Consider the following 19443-nt stretch of genomic DNA (forward strand, 5'->3'; position numbering starts at 1 on the left):
CTGTTTGGGAATTGGGCTGTAATGTTTGTTTCTTTGAATGTGATAAGTTATATTTCATTGCAGGGGGGAGTTTTGGTCTTGGTCTTAATATTCTGTTGTTACTTAGGTGTTGTGTGTGTATGTTTTGTTGTGTGTGAGTGTCTTGTGAGGTTGCAGGATTTGTGTTTTGGACATTTGTGTCCTGGATGTTGTGGTCAGGAGGGTTGTTGTTTCTGTGTGTGAGAATATCAGAACGTGGTGTGTTGATTGTGTAAGTTGTCATGGTTGTGTTAGAGTTATATTCTTTACTTAGGTTTCATGAAGAGGATTGTGTTGTAGAAAGGATATCTATTGTGTTGGTTTGGGGCTTGATAAGTGGGTGGGGTGGTGTTTTTGTGTTATTATTGGTTGGGTTGAAGTGTTTAGGTATTTTATGTTTTTGTAAATGTCTTTTTAGGGTTTGGTAAGGAGGTAGTAGGTCTATGTGTCTGTTAATAGAATGACAGTCTGAGAACCAAGCTTCTTTTAAAAGACGGCCTCCTTTGGTGGAATCATGTGTATATATATAATGTGTGTGTGTGTGTAGAACTACCGGAGGACTGGAAAACAGCTGATGTAGTTCCCATCTTCAAAAAAGGAAAAAAAATGGACCCAGGAAATTACAGACCTATCAGCCTGACCTCAATACCTGGGAAGATTCTGGAAAAGATAATCAAACAACGAATCAGCGAACAGCTAGAGGCAAACAAAGTCATTACTAAAAGCCAACATGGGTTTGTCAAAAACAGATCATGCCAGACAAATCCTATTGCTTCTTTGACTAAGTGACAAAATTAGTGGATCAGAGGAACGCTGTGGATATAATTTACTTGAACTTCAGTAAGGCATTTGATAAAGTAGATCACAACCTACTACTTGACAAGATAGAAAAATGTGGGGTAGACAGCATCACCACCAGATAGATCCGTACCTGGCTGACCGACCGTACTCAGCATGTGGTCCTCAATGGAACCACATCTACATGGAGGGAAGTGTGTAGTAGGGTGCCCCAGGGCTCTGTTCTGAGCCCAGTGTTCTTCAACATCTTCATCAACGATTTGGACAAGGGGATAGATGAGGAACTCATCAAATTTGCAGACGACCCCAAGCTGGCAGGAATAGCCAACACTCCAGAAGATAGGCTTAAGATACAGACTTGAACATTGAGCGCTATCTAACAAATTGAAATTCAATGGTGAAAAAAGTAAGGTTCTACATTTAGGCAAGAAAAACAAAATGTATAGGTATAGTATAGAGGGTACCTTGCTCAATAGTAGTAACTGTGAGAGGGACCTCAGAGTCTTAGTGGACAATCACTTAAATATGAGCCAGCACTGTGCAGCAGCTGTCAAAAAGGCCAACACATTGCTAGGCTGCATTAACAGAGGGATAGAATCAAGATCACGTGAAGTGTTAATACCACTTTACAATGCCTTGGTAAGGCCACACTTGGAATACTGCATCCAGTTTTGGTCACCACGATGTAAAAAAGATGTTGAGACTCTATAAAGAGTACAGAGAAGAAAAACAAAGATGATTAGGGGACTGGAGGCTAAAACATATAAGGAACGGTTGCTGGAATTGGGTATGTCTAGTCTAATGAAGAGAAGGACGAGGGGGGACATGATAGCAGTGTTCCAATATCTTAGGGGCTGCCACAAAGAAGAGGGAGTCAAGCTATTTTCCAAAGCGCCTGAAGGCAGGACAAGAACCAACAGATGAAAACTAATCAAGGAGAGAAGCAACCTAGAACTAAGGAGAAACTTCCTGATGGTTAGAACAATTAACCAGTGGAACAACCTGCTTCCAGAAGCGGTGAATGCTTCAACAGTGGAAGTTTTTAAGAAGAGACTGGACAGCCATTTGTCTGAAATGGTATAGGGTTTCCTGCCTGAGCAGGGGTTGGACTAGATCAGTGGTTCTCAACCTTCCTAATGCCGCAACCCTTTAATACAGTTCCTCTAGATGATCACTAGATGATCTCCAAGGTCCCTTCCAACTTTATTATTATTATTATTATTATTATTATTATTATTGTTGTTGTTGTTGTTGTTGTTGTTGTTGTTTATATATATATAAGTGTGTGTATGTGTGTGTGTGTGTATAGTGTTCTCAAAACACTGTTTTCAAAAAAATAATAATCACAGGATCTTATTATCTATTTTCAATGGCAGCATCAAGTTTTTGCAGTTCTAGTAAAACTTCACTCCAGAGTAGCCATAAGAAGGAAGCATTGATTTATAAGCAATTACATTCTGACACATTAATTCTAAATGCTTTACGCTGGGCAGCTTATGCTAGGCAGTTGTCCATACAATAGTTCTATGAACAGATGACCATATAAAGTAAAACAATGAACCCTAATCTAAGTTAGCGGTATTAAATAGTACAAGCTGCCCAGTGTAAAGCAGTCAGAATTAATGTGTCAGAATGTAATTGCTTATAAATCAATGCTTCCTTCTTATAGCTATCCTGGAGTGAAGTTGTACTAGAATTGCAAAAGCTTGATGCTGCCATTAAAAACAGATAATTCAAGTTAAGTATTTGGAGGAATAGTGAAAAGCAGAAAACTTTAGTAAACCGAAGCAACTTCAGCTACCACCATCCTAACCATTAATTTGTCTTCATAGCTGTAGCAATTATTTAGAGAAATTAATTTACACAAAATCAATAATTATTTATAGTTGAAATGGTAATACTTAGTCATCCTGCTTTGCTGTAATCTTTATGTCAGCTGATTCTTTTAGTGCTAGGTAATTGTATGTGGCACCGTGACCTTGGGTTTAAGTTTTTATTCTATATTTTTTTCTTTCTCCAAGTACTCTCTCTCTCTCTCTCTCTCTCTCTCTCTCTCTCTCTCTCTCTCTCTCTCTCTCTCTCTCTCTCTCTCTCTCTCTCTCTCTCTCTCTCTCTCTCTCTCTCTCTCTCTCTCTCTCCCCCTCCTTCCCTCTCTCCCCCCCTCTCTCCCCATTCATTCTGCCCCTATTAAAAAAAAGCCAAATAAGTGGCAATACGTTATTCTGGCTTGGGAATTATGGGAATTGAAGCTCATATATCTTAAAATTGCCAAGTTGAAAAACAACTCCTTATGACATTTGTTGCCTCAGCAAGAGTACTGCAGTACAGTTGGGAGAAACCATTATAATGGCTGCAACTTAAATGCAACCAGACAAAAAGCTTCATACCCCAGTGATGATATGTTCTTTGAGGTGAAGATGAATTGCAATCCACTTAGTTTGTCCATCTTCTTCACCCCTTCCATAAGTGTTCTCTGTGTAACACAGAAGGTACCATCAAGTGGCTGAGATGCTTGCATGTGGCTTGATCCTGCACCTGCAGAGAAACCTCTATGGCTTTTCTAAGCTCTGTGGAATCTGCTTCTGGCCACAGAAAGGCATAAAGAAAGGAAGCAAAGTGGAAGAAGCAAAGCCATGTGGCCATTTCATTTTGAGTCCAAAGCAAGGGAAGGAAGCATATTAGCCTATGAAGAAGCTTGGAGTGTTTTGCTCAAAATTTGTCACAGTGACATCTTCCCACTTCTTCCCAGGATTTGGACATCACTGTTGAATTCTGTAGGAAAGCTACCAAGACAGAAAAAACAAAGTACTTGGAAGTAAGAAGCCCTTAGAGAAATAAGAAGGAGGGCTGAATTGCACACAATCTTTTACGAAAACCAGTCATGAATTTTAGTTGAATATAGCCCAATATATTGATGTAATCTTTTTCATCCCTAAAAACAGTTTCCTTTCCACCTTCCTTCAGCTAATACTGTATCTCTCACTACCACTTGGCTGAAAGTAGGCTCCTACAACACACACATTAAAGAAAATGACATTGAAAAATAATGTATGAATAATCATAGTAAGAAATATTTGGCTGTTAATATGGTCTAAAAATCCGCCCTTGACTTGGTAAAAACTGATAAAGAAGGCAGCTATTATGGCTTGATAAAAGTGTTTTCCTGAGGGCAGGACTAGAAGTGACAGTTAGAAGATTATTAAAGAGAGATCCAGCCTAGAATTAAGGAGAAATCTTCTGACAATGAGAACAATTAATCAGTAGGACAGTTTGCCTCCTGGAGTTGTGGGTGCTCCATCATTGGAGGTTTTTAAGAAGAGACTGGACAGCCATTTGTCCAGAATAATATAGGGGTTCCAATCTCCCTTCCAATTCTGTTCTTCTGTTTCCTAAGATGGTGACCACAGAGTGAAAAGCCAAGCAAAAAAATTAGAAAACAATTGTTAAGAGGTAGTAGTGAGATTTATAAAATGATTAGCACTCTTCAGCCAGGATGGGAACCTTAATCATTGCATTCCAAAATGAAACAGGGAAACAGTCAGTCAGACAGATTATAAAACTATCAGTCCTTTGGACCATAAAATATTTTGGCAGAACAAAAGACTAGCAGACAGGCACAGAAGCATGAATAAAACCTGTTTTTTTATATAAGTAGTTTTAGCAAAGTGAAGAATACTTCTTCTGTGTTTTTACCTTATTGACCTAAGCCAGAATGTAAATTATTTTGTGTGGGCTTAATTCAGAGTTTTAAACTAACTATTTCATTCAATAGGCAACTGAAGAAAAAATAAAGACATTGTAATTTATTACAACATGAGAATTCAGTACTTCTTTCCTACTTTTTAAAAAAGCTTTTTTCGTTTTTATCTCTGCAAATCCTTCATTAATGGAAACCTGAAATAATATAAATATTATTTAATATAAGCAGTATTTGAAACTTCCATTTCTCCTTGTAAGTTCTCAGAATCGTAATGGAAAGACCTAGTCTCACCATTGCTGTGCTTAGAGTAAGCACACTCAAAATCAATATCTTAAATTGATTTAAGTTAGCAATAAGTAACTTGTCTCATTTCTGCTTTTTCAACAGATTTCTTCTGAGCATGACTAAATTTGAGTCCATACGATAACACTTTACAGAAATTCTAGTTATTCTAGTTATAGCTCTATAGTTTCTTTTCAGACATCTCCTTAGTTGGATACAGTTGATTGTTGGACCAATTGGGATGTGCAGTCCATGGACACCCCCCCCACACACAGAGCCTCATAGCTCCCCATTTTGCAGCCTGAGTCTAACTTCAGAACTCACTACCAATGTTTGAGAAATCCAAACTATGCTAAATCAATTATCGATGGTATGATGTTGTGGTATATTTGTTTCTTTGGGTTGGTTTTTGCTTTGTATATTAATGCTCTGCATTTATTATTTATCTCAACCTTTCCCCAAATTCAAGTTTCTCTCCTTTCCTTACTATGTTGGTGGGTCGCTGAGGATGCACCTTGCAATCCTCTGCAGCTTATTGTGCAGCACTTGGCCAAAAATAGTTGCCCAGGCCTTAATCTAGATGAAATTTCCTCCCAATTTTCCCACATTTTTCTAATCAGGGCTACCACATCTTCACTGCAACATATGCATTGATATCTGTACATATTTGCTAGCATCCAAAGACTGTCAGAATTTTTGCCACTTAAAAGATTGTTAATCCAACCCTGTTTTTCCACCTCTGAATCTTATCTTGCAATTCCCTGGAATCAAGGAAAGGAGCACATCCTCCTAGTCAAGAGAATTTATAATGAACCAGCCACAGCAGTGGTTTACCAGGAAAACACCTGTATGAATAAGACTTCATTCCCTATCCTAGTGGTTGGTCATTTGTGTTTGTGTGTGTGTGTGTGTGTGTGTGTGTGTGTGTGTGTGTGGTATGTGTTAAGTGTAGGACTACCAAATTGGGACTACAAAAATCCAGATGATTGCTAGATAACAGAAAGATGTTATATAGTTTTCTGTATCTCTTTGCTGACTTCTTGGAACATCTCAGTTTTTTTGGCTCAGATTGGAAGCTATGGTAAATATCTGTATTACATTTTTTATATTTATATTTGTAAAGCATTACAGTACAGCAAACAGCAAATGATCTTAAGGTAATAAATTCAAATGATGTGCTTCCTATGTGAAAACTGATTTCCTATAGGTACATCATTCAACAAAGGAACAACTTTTTTCAGCCAGGGACACATTTGGAAGGTTGGGAGCTGATGTGGGCTGCTGCAGTAGTCCCAAAGGGTTACCATGGAAATCTGCCTATTTAAAATGGGAAGGGCCATAGAGCCCTCAAATCCAAGCTGCAAACCCAGACATCTTCTACATGAAAACACCAAAGAATTAAGTTCCATGCATCTTCTTGCACCTCCCTGGAAGGTATGTAACCCAGATCTAGTACCCTGAACAAAAGCATGAATTTTTCAAGACGTAAATGAACTTCTCAGGATATGCTACTATTCTAGGAGGTGAAAAGGGATCTGTTTAGAATCCAGAGTCATTCCAATAAATAAAGGGCAAGGACCAGTGGTTTGCATTATGATATCGATTGGCTGATTTGATCAATACTCCATTTTTCACGAAAGAGCTCAAGGGTGCATAGTGTTCTCTCCTCCTTTTACTGTTACCACAATAAGCCTATTGGGTGTGTTGAGCTGAAAGAGACCAAGAGTCACCAAATGACCATCCAGGGCTGAGGGATAGACTTGAACTGGGTGTCCTCATTCCTAGTCTCTACCTCATACTTACCTGCTTCCTAAAATAATATATTTCTAAAATGCAGGTGGAATCGAAAACCTGGTAAACATAAGAAGGACACCTATGTTTTCCATAGGCACCAAACTGTCAACTTGAAGAGATTTTCTGAAAATAAATAACAGGAGCACTTTTTACAAAAGTATCCTTTTGTTTACAGAGAACAGAAAATAAGCAGGAAGCTTGCTCTCTACTTCCCAATATCCCCGTCCCTGTAAACCATCTCCTTTGGCCTTTGCTTTGGCTGAACACAAGAGTGATGGTTTTTTTAAAGTACAATAATTGCAAACTATATCCAGCTAACATTTGATCTGAATTGCAACTTGGGTTTTTGTGCTGCATGCTTATTGCGTGAAGAAGCACTTGCAATGATATATTTCACTACTCCTCTGTGTGAATTTGAGGTTTATAGGAAGCTAGTGTAACATATGATAAATGAGTACTAGTAAACATGATGCCAAAGAGCTTAAATATGAATTTCTTTCCTTTTGAAAAATTTTCATCCCATTTTAAATGATGATGTTTTAATAATCACAGGAAAGATATTACTGCACACACACACACACACACACACACACACACACACACACACGAACAAAACATCTAGTAGCTCATCAAAGAAAGGCCTGAAGACAAAATTAGAGATAAAATTCAAGAAACCTAGAAAGAAAAGGAAATAGATGCCAAGTAAATAATTTCCCAGACTATTTCAGAAATATTATTATTATATTAGCTTAAATGTGGAAAAAAGACAAGTCTAAGGCAAGGCATACTATTTTTCCAGTGTTACAAATTAGTGTGTTTTCTGCGGTTGTGAAAGATATCATTTATTGAAACTCTGGGATTTACTTCAAGAGATCTGAAATATAATATACGTTCATGCATTATATATACAGTATATAGACTCATACACAAAGTTTTAAAAGTGCTATAAGTAGAGCATCAGACACATTTGCCCAACTATCAGTGAAATGAAAGATTATTGCACTAATAGACAACTGAACTTTAGGAAATAATTGGATCAGCCATTTAGAAGAGGGGTGAGGGAGGCATCTTAGCTTCCTGTCGAATAATTCCTTACATTACTGCCCAACCCAAAGTGACAAACTCCTGAGAGCTTTTGAGGTGCTCCGCATTCTCAGCGCAGGCTGATATTAATTAGCAGCGATCCCTTCTGGTCCAAGATAACGCAGAGATGTATTCCCAACACAGCAACCCCCTCACCGTCTTTACCTGTTGGGGGCCAACGGAGCAGCCAGGTGGACATCCGCGGGGGACCGGAGATACCTCATCACTCTGGGGGTGTAGTCCGTTGCAGCTCTGCCCTCCTGCTCCCAGCCACTGGCAAGCAATCAAGCAAGAGAGACCAAAGTTGTCTAGAGGGTCCAGCGAGAGGAGCGGTCATCAAGAGCCACAACACGCGCTTATTCAACGGCTAATCCTTCCTGCAGCCCCCTTGGGACCGTGACCTACGTGCACCCGGTCCGGGGTATCGGCTCCCCCATTTGCCATTGGTGCCCCCCCCGAACTCTGTTTCCCCTTCCTAAGCCACGCCTCTCCCGTGGAAGCTCCGGGTCTCCTCCGCCTACCTTGCGCCCCCGGCGCCGTCGGCCGGGAGCCGCGCCAAGCACAGGAAGAGGAGCAGGCTGGCGATCAGAGCGAGCAGGGCAAGGACCGCCCGCATCGTCCTCTCGCCCGCCTGCAGCTGCCTGGATAGCTGGACGGCGACGCGACCCGAGAGCTGCAGAAAGAGCGAGGAACGGAGAATGAAGAAGCGATGGCAATGGCAGCCCCCCCCCGCTGCAGTGATGGCAACACCGTCAGGTCGGCGGCAGTGGCGGTGGTGGGTGAAGGAGGGGCGGCGACGGCCCGCCCAGGGTCGCCGCCTCCTCTTTGGCCGCGCCGCGCCGCCTCCCCAGCTGCTTCAACTCGCGAGGGGCGACCACCGCCAGTCCGGCTCGGTGGCACGAGATTCGCTTCCTTCTGGGTCTGACGAAGCCGAGGGGAGGGGAGCACCTCGTCCCAGCCCTGAGAACATCCCTTGGCAGTCCGCCTCCATTTCTCTCCCCCGCGGTCTCTCGCTCGCTCTTCTCCTATCGACACCAAGCGCCTGGAGGGATGGAAACGGAATTGGGAGGTGGGGTGGCGCGGGGAGGAGATGGTGGGAGTAATCGGGTGCCGTGAAAGAGAAGAGCGGAGAGAAACCAAGTATTTGCCAGCACCCATTTTCCAGCTGCATCAGGATCCGGTGTAAAACGACAGGAAAAGGGTGCTTCTGAGCATGTGAAGAATGATAGAGCTTGAGGGACAATAACAGGATTTCAATCTTCTCCTGAGGCCCAAGCAAGCATAGTGTGAAAAAGCCACCATAGCTTTCAACCCAAGCTTTGGTAGATTTGTAAAACCTTCCATGTAGGACATTTCTGAGGCTTAAATTGTGGGCATCCATCCAAAGCTACTATTAGAGTGGAGGAATGCCAAGCCCTCATATGTGAGCAATTTTTGCTCACTTTTCCTTTACAGGTAATAGTAAGAAAAGAACAACAGAAGAGGGGCAGCCTTGCCCCTCCCTATCTCTTGTCACTAGTTACTCTTGCTACCAACAATGTATTGACACAATTGGTTTGAGAAGGTCACTCCTATATCTAGCACCTGTATAGCTGCAACATGCTAAATGTTACTTTTATCTTGACTGAGGCTTTTTTTTTATTTACTGGTCATGTGAACTTAGAACTTGGTTAGTCATGGATCAATACAAGCAAACTCATTGGCTGCATTCACTGCATTAACCTGGATAATGAATGAACACATTCCTTGAGTCCATAGCCTGTGAAATATCAGGTTGTCAAAGACTCGATCTAGTGCATTATCTCCAGCATCAGGCCATAGGTCCTGCTTGTGCTTTTTCCAAGACTTGCCCGAACATATATTTGTGGAAAGAAGAACAAAATGCTGGACTGGAAGAGTGTATAGTCTAATTCAGCAGTACTTTGTCTTCACTCTTTGTCTTTTAAATATGGAACAGGCCACATTTTTATTGTGGGGTGGTTACGTTCCTTTCTGAACCACCCGTAGAGACCCAAATGTAGTGGGTAGGTAAGGATGTCTGTGGGGCATATGTCTGGTCCTGACTTAAGCATGAAAGCTGGCTGGGTGACTTTAGGCCAGTCACTTTTCTTTCAGTCCAGATTGTTATTGTGGGGAGAATAGGAGGAGGAAAGTGTGTTATGTATATTTGTCAGTTTGAGTTGTATATGAAAAAAATGTGGGATAGAAATCTAAAAAAAGATATACTACACAAATAACAGGCTGGACAAAACCAAATAAATATGATATACATATTTGTTTTCTGCCATCTTCTTATTCACTGCCTCTTTTTGTTACTTCTCTGTGCTTCTCAGTTTCTCACTGTTTCCTGGCCTCCCATATCCAGAAGACTAAAATCATCCTGCTAAAGGTCTCAACTGTTTGCCTATGGAGGGCACCTGAAATAAAGTCAAGGGCTCATCAAAGAGGACCCACGCCCAGCTCCAATGTCTACCCACCCTTTTAATCTTAATAAAGGGTCATATGTTTACTCTTACATTTTGGTCCCTGATCACCACGATTTCCTCATTTGATTTGTCTTAGGAATGAGTTTGGAAGATCAAAGAACTATTCTTTGTCTTTTGCTTATTGTTTGAACTGATCTGAAATTTGCTAACATAGGAGGGTTAATCTCAATAAATTTCAGTCAAGCTGACAAGTCAAGAGATTTTGTGCAAAGCTTCTCTTTAAATTTCAATGCTTTGTTTTTACAGAAATGTCCTTCAGGGAATTCTGTTTGGAAATTATTGCCTACCACCCACCAACATGGCAAGATCCCCCCCCCAATAATTGTATTAAAGATTGTATTATACAAGCAAAACTTCTACAGCTACAAAATGGCAACCCTTTTTCATTTATGAATAATTTAAAAAAACTCATAGAAGATTTTAAAAATATATTGAATTGGCTAGAAAAAGAGAAAACAAAAACAGCTTTCTGAACCCCTGCAGGGCTTTCAAACGCTGTTTTGCCTCAGATAGATATTGACATAAACATGTCATATGTGCAGGCACATCCAATATGAGGTTATTAGTGTCAGATTTTTGTCTTCCTGGGGATTTTGCACACCACAAGATATAGAGATAGACACTTGATATGCAAAATGCTCGTGGTCTATGTCAGTATAATTTTTAGAGTAAAAAAGAGAAATTCTTATACTTGAACTCTAAAAGAGGAATCATATTCCATTAACTCAACTCTTTTTATTTCTGTCCTTCAGAGATGCTGTTTCGATGCATGAAGAGGCTTTTGATGCTCTGAAGAACATTTATTTTTAGTGTGCCATAAATTTGGTACCTGTTCTCTCTCCCCTTCCATCCCCTCCCCAAAAATTGTACCACAGATTGTATCAAAGTGTTGAGTCGACATTTTTGTGTGCAAAAGGGTGAACCTCTTCATGATCTATTTCATAATGAAATGCATTTATAGCATTGAACTTTAGAACACTTAAATGTACTTCAAAATAAATTCTTCCTAAGTGTGGGCAGTACTGAACATCTAAAAAGTGAAAACTCTTTTCATGACAAATTAGAGGACATTTGGCAAACTAGAAATGAAGGCAAGGATGACATCCAGATCCTGTAAAAACTCTGCAGAATCAAGACATTCCCTAATTAATGTGTCATCCTGTCTCTACTGGTGGTCAGCCAGATGTTTCTGGTAAATTTATAAACAGGATCTGTAATTATTAGCCAACAGCTGTCCCCTAATATCTGCTGTCAGTGTCTGGATTTCAGTCATCTATCTTCTCTAAATGTAAGTATTCCACTTAGGTAACTACATGGCTACATGATTTCCAATCTGGATTCACTTGAATGTTTCTTTCAAACCTGCTAACATGCAAATTAGGATAATAATACTTAATGGTAGTTCAAGTCAAGGGCACAGAATAGTGTATAAGCATTTGAATATGCTAGATCACTTTATGCAAAGCAAAATAAAAGGGGGCAGGGAAAAACGAGATCACATTCAGACAACACATCGTGGACCCAAGGATTGTCCGTGCATGTCATTCATTATGCTATTATGTTTCTCCCTGTCATCCTCCAGGCCTTGCCTACAGCCAGTTTGCTTCAAACTTTTCATATTATCTGCCTAGGATCAGTCCCTTCTAGAAGAAAGGTCACCATGATGTTTCAAAGTTGTAAGTTGGATTGGGGAATCAAAAAAGTATCCCAGAAGGAGATAGTGGGAAAGATAGTCTAAACCAGGGGTAGGCAACCTCGGCTCTTTTATGACTCATGGACTTCAACTCCCAAAATTCCTGAGCCAGCATAGCTGGCTCAGGAATTCTGGGAATTAAAGTCCATGAGTCATAAAAGAGCCGAGGTTGCCTACCCCTGGTCTAAACTCTAGATGGGGAAGAGCCAAGTTATTTTATGAACAAAGTGGACTCTGGTAGTACATGCAAGATTAAGTTCGTTAGGATGTAAGCTCCTCTCAAAATCTTATACTCTAATAAACTTGATTAGTCTTGAAAGTGCTACCAGGCTCCATGTTTATTAATTTTTGTAGTTTTGCCAAGAAATGTACAGTACAAGAAAGTATTCATGTATTTATCAAGTGTTCAGCTTGACTCTTATCTCTCAAGTTAATAAGAGAAGAAGCTTTTGGAAAATAGCACAGTGAATCCTAAACCATCAAGAAATGTTCAGGGCATGTGGCTTATTGCCAGAATGGAGAATGCAAAGACTGTTCCCATCACAAGATGAGATGCAGCCACAATGTCAATCATAATACTTTTTTTTTTAAAAAAAAAATTTTTTTGCTTAGTTACCATCAGTCTTAAGAAGCAGTTATAGGGAACTAAAATGGTTTGCATGTCATTGAATTAACATAATGCCTTAATATATATATTTGAGATTCTTTTTTATGACCAAAACAATCTTGGCTTTTCATCCTCCAGCTTGATTATAATCAAGGAGAGCTAGAATAAATTTCTCTGTATTTATCTATGCATGAAACAAAAAGGGAAATTGCAAACAAGTCCCCTTTTGCAAAATTCTAGGGATTTCACTGGGAATCCAGACAAGTAGGACCAATAATATGTGGGATGTATCTTTTGTGTATTTTCCTTCCATTCAGTCATGTCCAATTCTCAAAGACTGCCTGGACAAGTCCCTGCAGTTTTCTTAGCAAGGTGCTTCTTCACAAGTGCTTCTCCCACTAATGCTGAGAGAGAAAGCAACTAGCCCAAGGTCCGTCATCTGGCTTTGTGCCTGGGGTGGGAGAAGAACTCATCCTCTCTCAGTCTCTAGCTGTATGCCTTAAATTTTTAAATTTAATTTAATTTAATTTAAAAATTAACATTTGTGTGTATGTTACAAACATCAACATGGCAGAAATGCCCCTGCAACTAAAGTCACATATTTTTTTTTTTAAAAAAAAGTGTAATGCATGCCTGATACATGTAAAAAAGGGGGTGGACTTCAATCACGTGAGAACTTCCTGATCTTTTTGATCTCCTCCCGAGAGACCTCCAAACAAATTGATGTTTGCTTCTTCTGGTTCTTTTGTGATGAATATGCATTCATTAGCTGCTCTTGAAACAGATTCTAGTTGCCTCATTCCCTTAATAAGACCTTCTAGTTACATAAATTAGTTACTCTGGCAAAACTGAGATGGAAAACATTGCCTGAGATATTCAAAGGTAGCTGGATGGCTATATGATGTGTATCCAAAGTTTAGCCATCCGCATCCTGCTGCTCATTTTGCAAGCTATTTTTATTTCTATCTGGTCTCTTGGTTCAGAAAAAACTCCAAAGGGACTTATATACAATATAGAAATAATAATGCTGTTCTAATATCAATTATGGCATCAGTTACCTAATTTTGCTATTGTTTTCATGTGGTTAGCATTTTATTCATTTTTCATTGCCTTCAGCTCCTTGCCTAGCCTTGAAATAATTAAAAGGAAAATTAATGTCTTAGGTGAAGTCTTCTCTTTGACTTAAAAACCTCACCGGTTTTTAAATCTTGGATGAGACATAGTTGCTACTGAAGTGTCTTGGCTGCTGTTTTTAATGGCTACTTTATTTACAGTATTATTGATGATTAATTTATGTGATTTTATTTTAACATCACTCTTCCTCCTGAAGGACCTCCAAGTGGAATACAAAAATGAACAATAAAACAGGGCAAAAACATAATAACTATCATCAATGAAAGTAGTATCAGTTACAGTCCATCAATTAAAACAAGTTTAATTTCAAATGCAGTCTGGCGTTGAGCGTTTGCTTTCTGTTCATGGAGTATCAGATTGTTTTTCTTTTATTGATATGATGTAAGCTGCTCCTGGGGACCATTCCAAACTGAAGGAATGCTCCTATAGGAATCTTAATTAATTTTAGCAAGAGAAATGAATTTGATGCTCATGGGAATTGATATGCGTGCAGACATCTCCCTTGGCACTAACAAACCCTCATTTTTCAACTTACGTAATTCTTCTAAAGATTCTTTTAAGTAAAAATAAAAATAAATGGGAAATCAACATGCTATAGAGCAAAGCAGCTGACTCTAGAACCAACTTTATTTAAAGAATGCTTAAAGGTGCCAGACATACATTTATATTATTACCAGCTAAGAGGGAATTCTTTTACATGGTGTCCACTTGTTCAGGAAAAGGATGAAGATTCATTGGAGATCTAGAGAAAATCTGGGGCTCACCTACTTGCTTTCTAAGAAATGAGAGTTTGTGACTTCTTACACATGGGAACCACTTTGGGAATGCTCTCAAAATATACTCCCCGATCCTAAATGTGTCCATCAATATAAAACAATGTGTTTCTCCAAAATTGCAGACATGACCCCTCCCTTAAGTTCAAATGTTGATTTATTAAACTCAATACATCACACTGAAACATTTTCCTACTTGTAGAATGAGATTTTCCATCAAAAGAAATTAATTGCTGGCCAAGGTTTGAAGAACATAAGAGCATCACAGATAATGACACAGGAAGGCCATGTGGCTGGACTGAGGTCTGGTTCCATGATCTATGATAAATAACAGATCCTGTACTTAATGTTGTTCCAGAATTTCTTTTTAGATAACAGTGCATGTGTATCATTCCATTTCCAAAAGGCACAAATTAACTGCCTTCTTGCATTTCCTGCCCCATTGTGAAAACCAATTTGTTCTGACAAATTTTAGAGTGAAAAGCAAAGTAAAAATGCTGGGGGAAAATAGGGAACTTTCTCCAATCTTTAGAGAAGGCAAAAATGCCAAAATATTGGACTGATTTACCTAGCACAGTTCTTATGGGGGTGGGGATGTTAGTTATATCTTGTAGAATACAACCGGGCTGAATTCTTCTAGAATTGAGGATGTGATAAATGACTCTTGGTGAATCTATTGATTATATAAGGAATCAAAATTGTCACTCCAAGCATTTGAATTGATTCACATTTGTGCAAGCTCACCAGTTTGGAAAGTAGCTCTTAAGGACCCACATTTAGATCAGATCACATATAGAGAGGCACATGAAGATCTGCAAGAAAGAATTCAAAAGCAATGTAAAGCTATCAAGTTCAATTTTATTCTTTGTCCCTGCAGGCAATATCAATCCATCATCGGCTTCTTACTGCATGCATCCTCCATACAAACAAACAAATGAAGCAGGAAGTAGAATTGATTATTTCTAGGAGATTCTTGATATCCTAAATTAGTCTGGCTAGCAGAAGGCAATTGTCTTCATAATCACTGTATATAAGCATTTTCCATAGAAACCTAGAACTTACTCTGTTGTTCTCACAAGATCCCAGTGTGAATTCTCCAGGAACTATTACGAAGCGCATTATGAATGCAAATAAAATTGTAATGACTTTTTCAATTGAACTGCAGGCCTGTGCTTGCTGGATAATTCAAAGCAATTGTTCAGAACTAGCATGATAAAATCAGCTCTAACATTGTCTTCATCCAATTAAAATAGTTTTATTAATTTTACTCCTTATGTCAATTAATCTATAGATGTTAGATCACCATCTATGTCAAGATTTGATCAGATTGTTTTTCTTAAGTTTACACTCCAATCTGGTCTTATCAAGGTGCCATCAAATGAACAAACAAACAAACCAATCCCAGAATATAAAAACACTTTGAACACACATAGTATAGATTTACTCCTGAATCTTAACCTGCTTCTTCTTTGCCTATGGAAGCCAGTGAGTTTTTGCAGGCAGACAAAGAATAGGTTTAAATGGCTAAACTTGTATTCTTCTTTTGACAAAATTTAAGTCAGCTTTGTGCAAGGTTTGGAAAAACTGAAATCTCCATTCCCTGGCTTTGCCTGCAGGGACCTGCTGATGACAGAAACACCAGATGATCTTGATGATGATAATAACGATGATTGTTGTTATTATTTAAATTAAGCATTTTCAGTCTGGTATTCAGTTTGGTACATATGTGCCAGTGGGATTGAAATCCTGCTTAATGGCCCATCTTCCCCCATTGCGTGTTTTTTTTTTAAAAAAATCTGCCTTTATGATTTTTATAAATAATAGTAAATAAGGGCTGAAGGCATCGAACATACAATATATACAGTAAAAAAGTCAAATAATTATGATGTTTGTAACACTGACCTTTGAAATTTTAACTAATATTGATGGAATATTCACTTTTTCTTTTCTTTCCTCTTATCTACATTTAATACTCTAAGAAATCTACTTAATAGAGTATTAATAATCTAAGCATATTATATAAGTATTATTGTACTAAAACAACATCTTGGACTATAATGGAGAAGGTGGAGCAATAGATGGTTTACATGGTTTGATTTAATAGTATGTTAAGGGACTGATCAAGTTCTATATTAACATTATATGGATAATAAAAAGCAAATAAAAGCCGAGCACCAAGAGGAATAAAATTTTAAAATTTTTAAAAAGATTTAATGAGCCAAGCTTTCGTCAGAACCATCTGACATCATCAGGGCGTTAAAACAGCAGTCTGGAAGAAACCCTTATATAGCGTTGATCGCCTGCATCCGGCTCCTGCTACGTGTTAATGGACCCAGCTGTTCCTGNCATTAACACGTAGCAGGAGCCGGATGCAGGCGATCAACGCTATATAAGGGTTTCTTCCAGACTGCTGTTTTAACGCCCTGATGATGTCAGATGGTTCTGACGAAAGCTTGGCTCATTAAATCTTTTTAAAAATTTTAAAATTTTATTCCTCTTGGTGCTCGGCTTTTATTTGCTTTTTATTATGACTACACCCAAGAGTCGGATTTTTAGTATAATTAATTCTCATTATATGGATATCTATTTCTATAAATATCACTCATTCATTATTCAATATATCATTTTCTCTGATGTTTTATATTTGTGCTTTATATAGTGCTTTATATTTTTGATTGTACCTCATCATATCTTCTGGTTGTTATATTTAGCAAAAAAACCCCACCCCTCTTTCACCTGTACGTGTGGCCTGTGTCTTCCTCAGACTCAGTTCCTCTGCCAGAGGCCTGGAAGTTTGAGGTTCTTCACAGGATCTTAACTATTCCTAGCACTGCACTCTTCTGAACAGAGAGCTCTGCTGCCTCTCCTGGGATATGTGGAACCATTTTCCCAGATTAGGAGGCTCAAATGCTCCTAATACCACAGGATCTACTTGGCCTTGGCTATCCACATCATCTCCAGTTCCTTCTTCAGGGTCTGGTACTTCTCCAGCTTCTCATACTCCTTCTTGATGTTACTGTCATTTGGCACCTCTATATCTATCACCATTGCTATCTTCTGATCCCTGTCTACTACCATGATGTCAGGTTGATTGGCTAGTACCTACTGATTCTGACTTTCTAGCCTCAGGGTCTGACTGCACTTCCAGTTGTTCTTTGTATTTGTATTTGTATTTATTTATTGTCATTGTATGTGCGTACATAGTATACATATACAACGAAATTTACTTGACACCCAAAAACCAAGTCCCACACACATAATCCCCAACACACTCCCCCCCCCACAATCCCCACCCCTAAAACCACCCAACATCCACACAACAGACCAAGTAATGCTGTCCAACAGTTCACTGATGGTGGCCCCTTAGTTCGTTGTTGAGTGCAATTACAGCTCTGGGATAAAAACTATTCAGAAAATGTGTGGTCCGAGTTTTAATTATTCTATATTTAATTATTCTTCTGAGTCTTCTTGAGTATGGGATGTGGTGTGCAGTTGTTCTATTGTGAGAGCAGCTTCTTGTTCACTATGTTGAAGCATTGGGTAACTAGCTGTTAATGTGGAAGCAAATTTTTTGTGCGTACATTGTTCCCTTATAGGTTTCATATATCCTCTCTCATTAGGTCTACTGTTGTAGTAGTATTCCATCAATGCCAGGTTCTCTTGTCTCATCTATGTATGGTTTGTTCTAATGATCCATCTATCATCAGATTGTCTTGTGCTTCCTCAACATCTGATGTGGATCTGATCTGAGCCAGCAGGTTTCTTCTGATTTGTGTCTCTCTCATATTTTGACATAGAGAGAAGTCTTTGGGGGCAGTGTATCTTTGCCCAAAGACCCCTACCATGAAATCAGTATAATCCAAAATTTGAACTCCACTCATCTGAAAGGCAGTGCTCTAATCTAGAGGTTCCAAGCTCCTTGGGTCCCCATTCAGAACCAGGCTGTGGAAGCAGTGGATGAGCGTGCAGCTCATGTGTGTGTATGTATGTGTGTATGTATTTATGTACACACACACATACACACACAGAGAGTTTTTGATGTCATTAAACTTAGTGCATTAAATGGGGCAATATGAATTTCAGAGTGTGCCCTTACCCAGTGGCTTCTGTGGTGCAATTGTTTGGCAGTTGCTGAGCAATTACCATTTATTGAATGCACACAATACCTAAATACACTGCACAATGAAAAGGAAGGATTGTGATGACTGTTGGTACTGAGCCATGAATATGGAACATGATTTCAATAAAAAAAAGCTGGCTAACAAAAAAAGTTAAAGAACAAAAACATTCTTAAAGGCAAACAGCTGCAAGACTGAATTAAAGTTGCAAAACATTGGAATTTGCCTGTTCCTGAAAAGCTCACAAATTCCTTACGCTTTTAAATTATCCAATGTAAGCATTCAATGCTTATAAAGTGGCTAATATGCTAGGGGAAATCCACAGTTACCTCTATGAAAAAGTGGGTCCTACTGCCTGAGTTTGATTAAACTTTAGCAGTTTTGAGGAAGTTGGATTCCACCCCTCCAATCTTCTGCCTCTTTTCCTTTTGAATTCAATAAATTTAATTCAGTTATCTCAGTACAAAATATTAAAATTAATTTAAATATGGGGCTAAGATTAACCCAAAGTCACCCAACTAGGTCCTGTATCGAAGGGAGTTGTAGAACCTACTCCTAGTCCAGTATCTTAACTCATTACATTGGCACTTACATATCTGTGTATTGTTATGTATATGCCTGTGTACGTGTATATGTGTGCGCATGCATGTGAATGCAAGCACACAAATAGAAAAATTGTCTTGTGAGAGGATGTGGTTGCCTGCAGTTCAGACCAATTACCTTGCAAACCGAATGTCTCAGTCTGATCAAGATTTCATATGCCAATTTAAAACATGAGTGGGAGTGCAGGACAGAATAGTATAAGGATTCAAAGCAAATATTTTTTTTACCAGCCAAATCCAAGCATGGCATCCATCACGAGACGTTAAAATTCCTGAACTTCTCAGGACTTCAGAAATTATTTATTAAATTATTTATTATTTATTTATTAAATCTTGCATGATCTGCTTTATATAT

The 19443-nt window shown here is 38.9% G+C and overlaps 1 protein-coding gene across 1 annotated transcript in view; it reads right to left on the bottom strand.

Moving 5' to 3' along the window:
• ST8SIA6 (ST8 alpha-N-acetyl-neuraminide alpha-2,8-sialyltransferase 6) overlaps nucleotides 1-8291 on the bottom strand; it is a 42363-nt gene extending 34072 nt beyond the window's left edge. Inside the window, exons 1-3 of the mRNA XM_029283183.1 lie at nucleotides 8197-8291; nucleotides 7841-7948; nucleotides 6165-6255 (exon numbers count right to left, since the gene is read on the bottom strand). Coding sequence (XP_029139016.1) covers nucleotides 6165-6255; nucleotides 7841-7948; nucleotides 8197-8291 — 294 coding nt within the window. The remainder of the gene's footprint in view (nucleotides 1-6164; nucleotides 6256-7840; nucleotides 7949-8196) is intronic.
• Between the last annotated feature and the right edge of the window lie 11152 nt (nucleotides 8292-19443).

The sequence above is a fragment of the Protobothrops mucrosquamatus genome, unplaced genomic scaffold (genome assembly GCF_001527695.2).
Source record: "Protobothrops mucrosquamatus isolate PMUCROS unplaced genomic scaffold, P.Mucros_1.0 scaffold33, whole genome shotgun sequence".
NCBI classification, from domain to species: Eukaryota; Metazoa; Chordata; class Lepidosauria; order Squamata; family Viperidae; genus Protobothrops; species Protobothrops mucrosquamatus.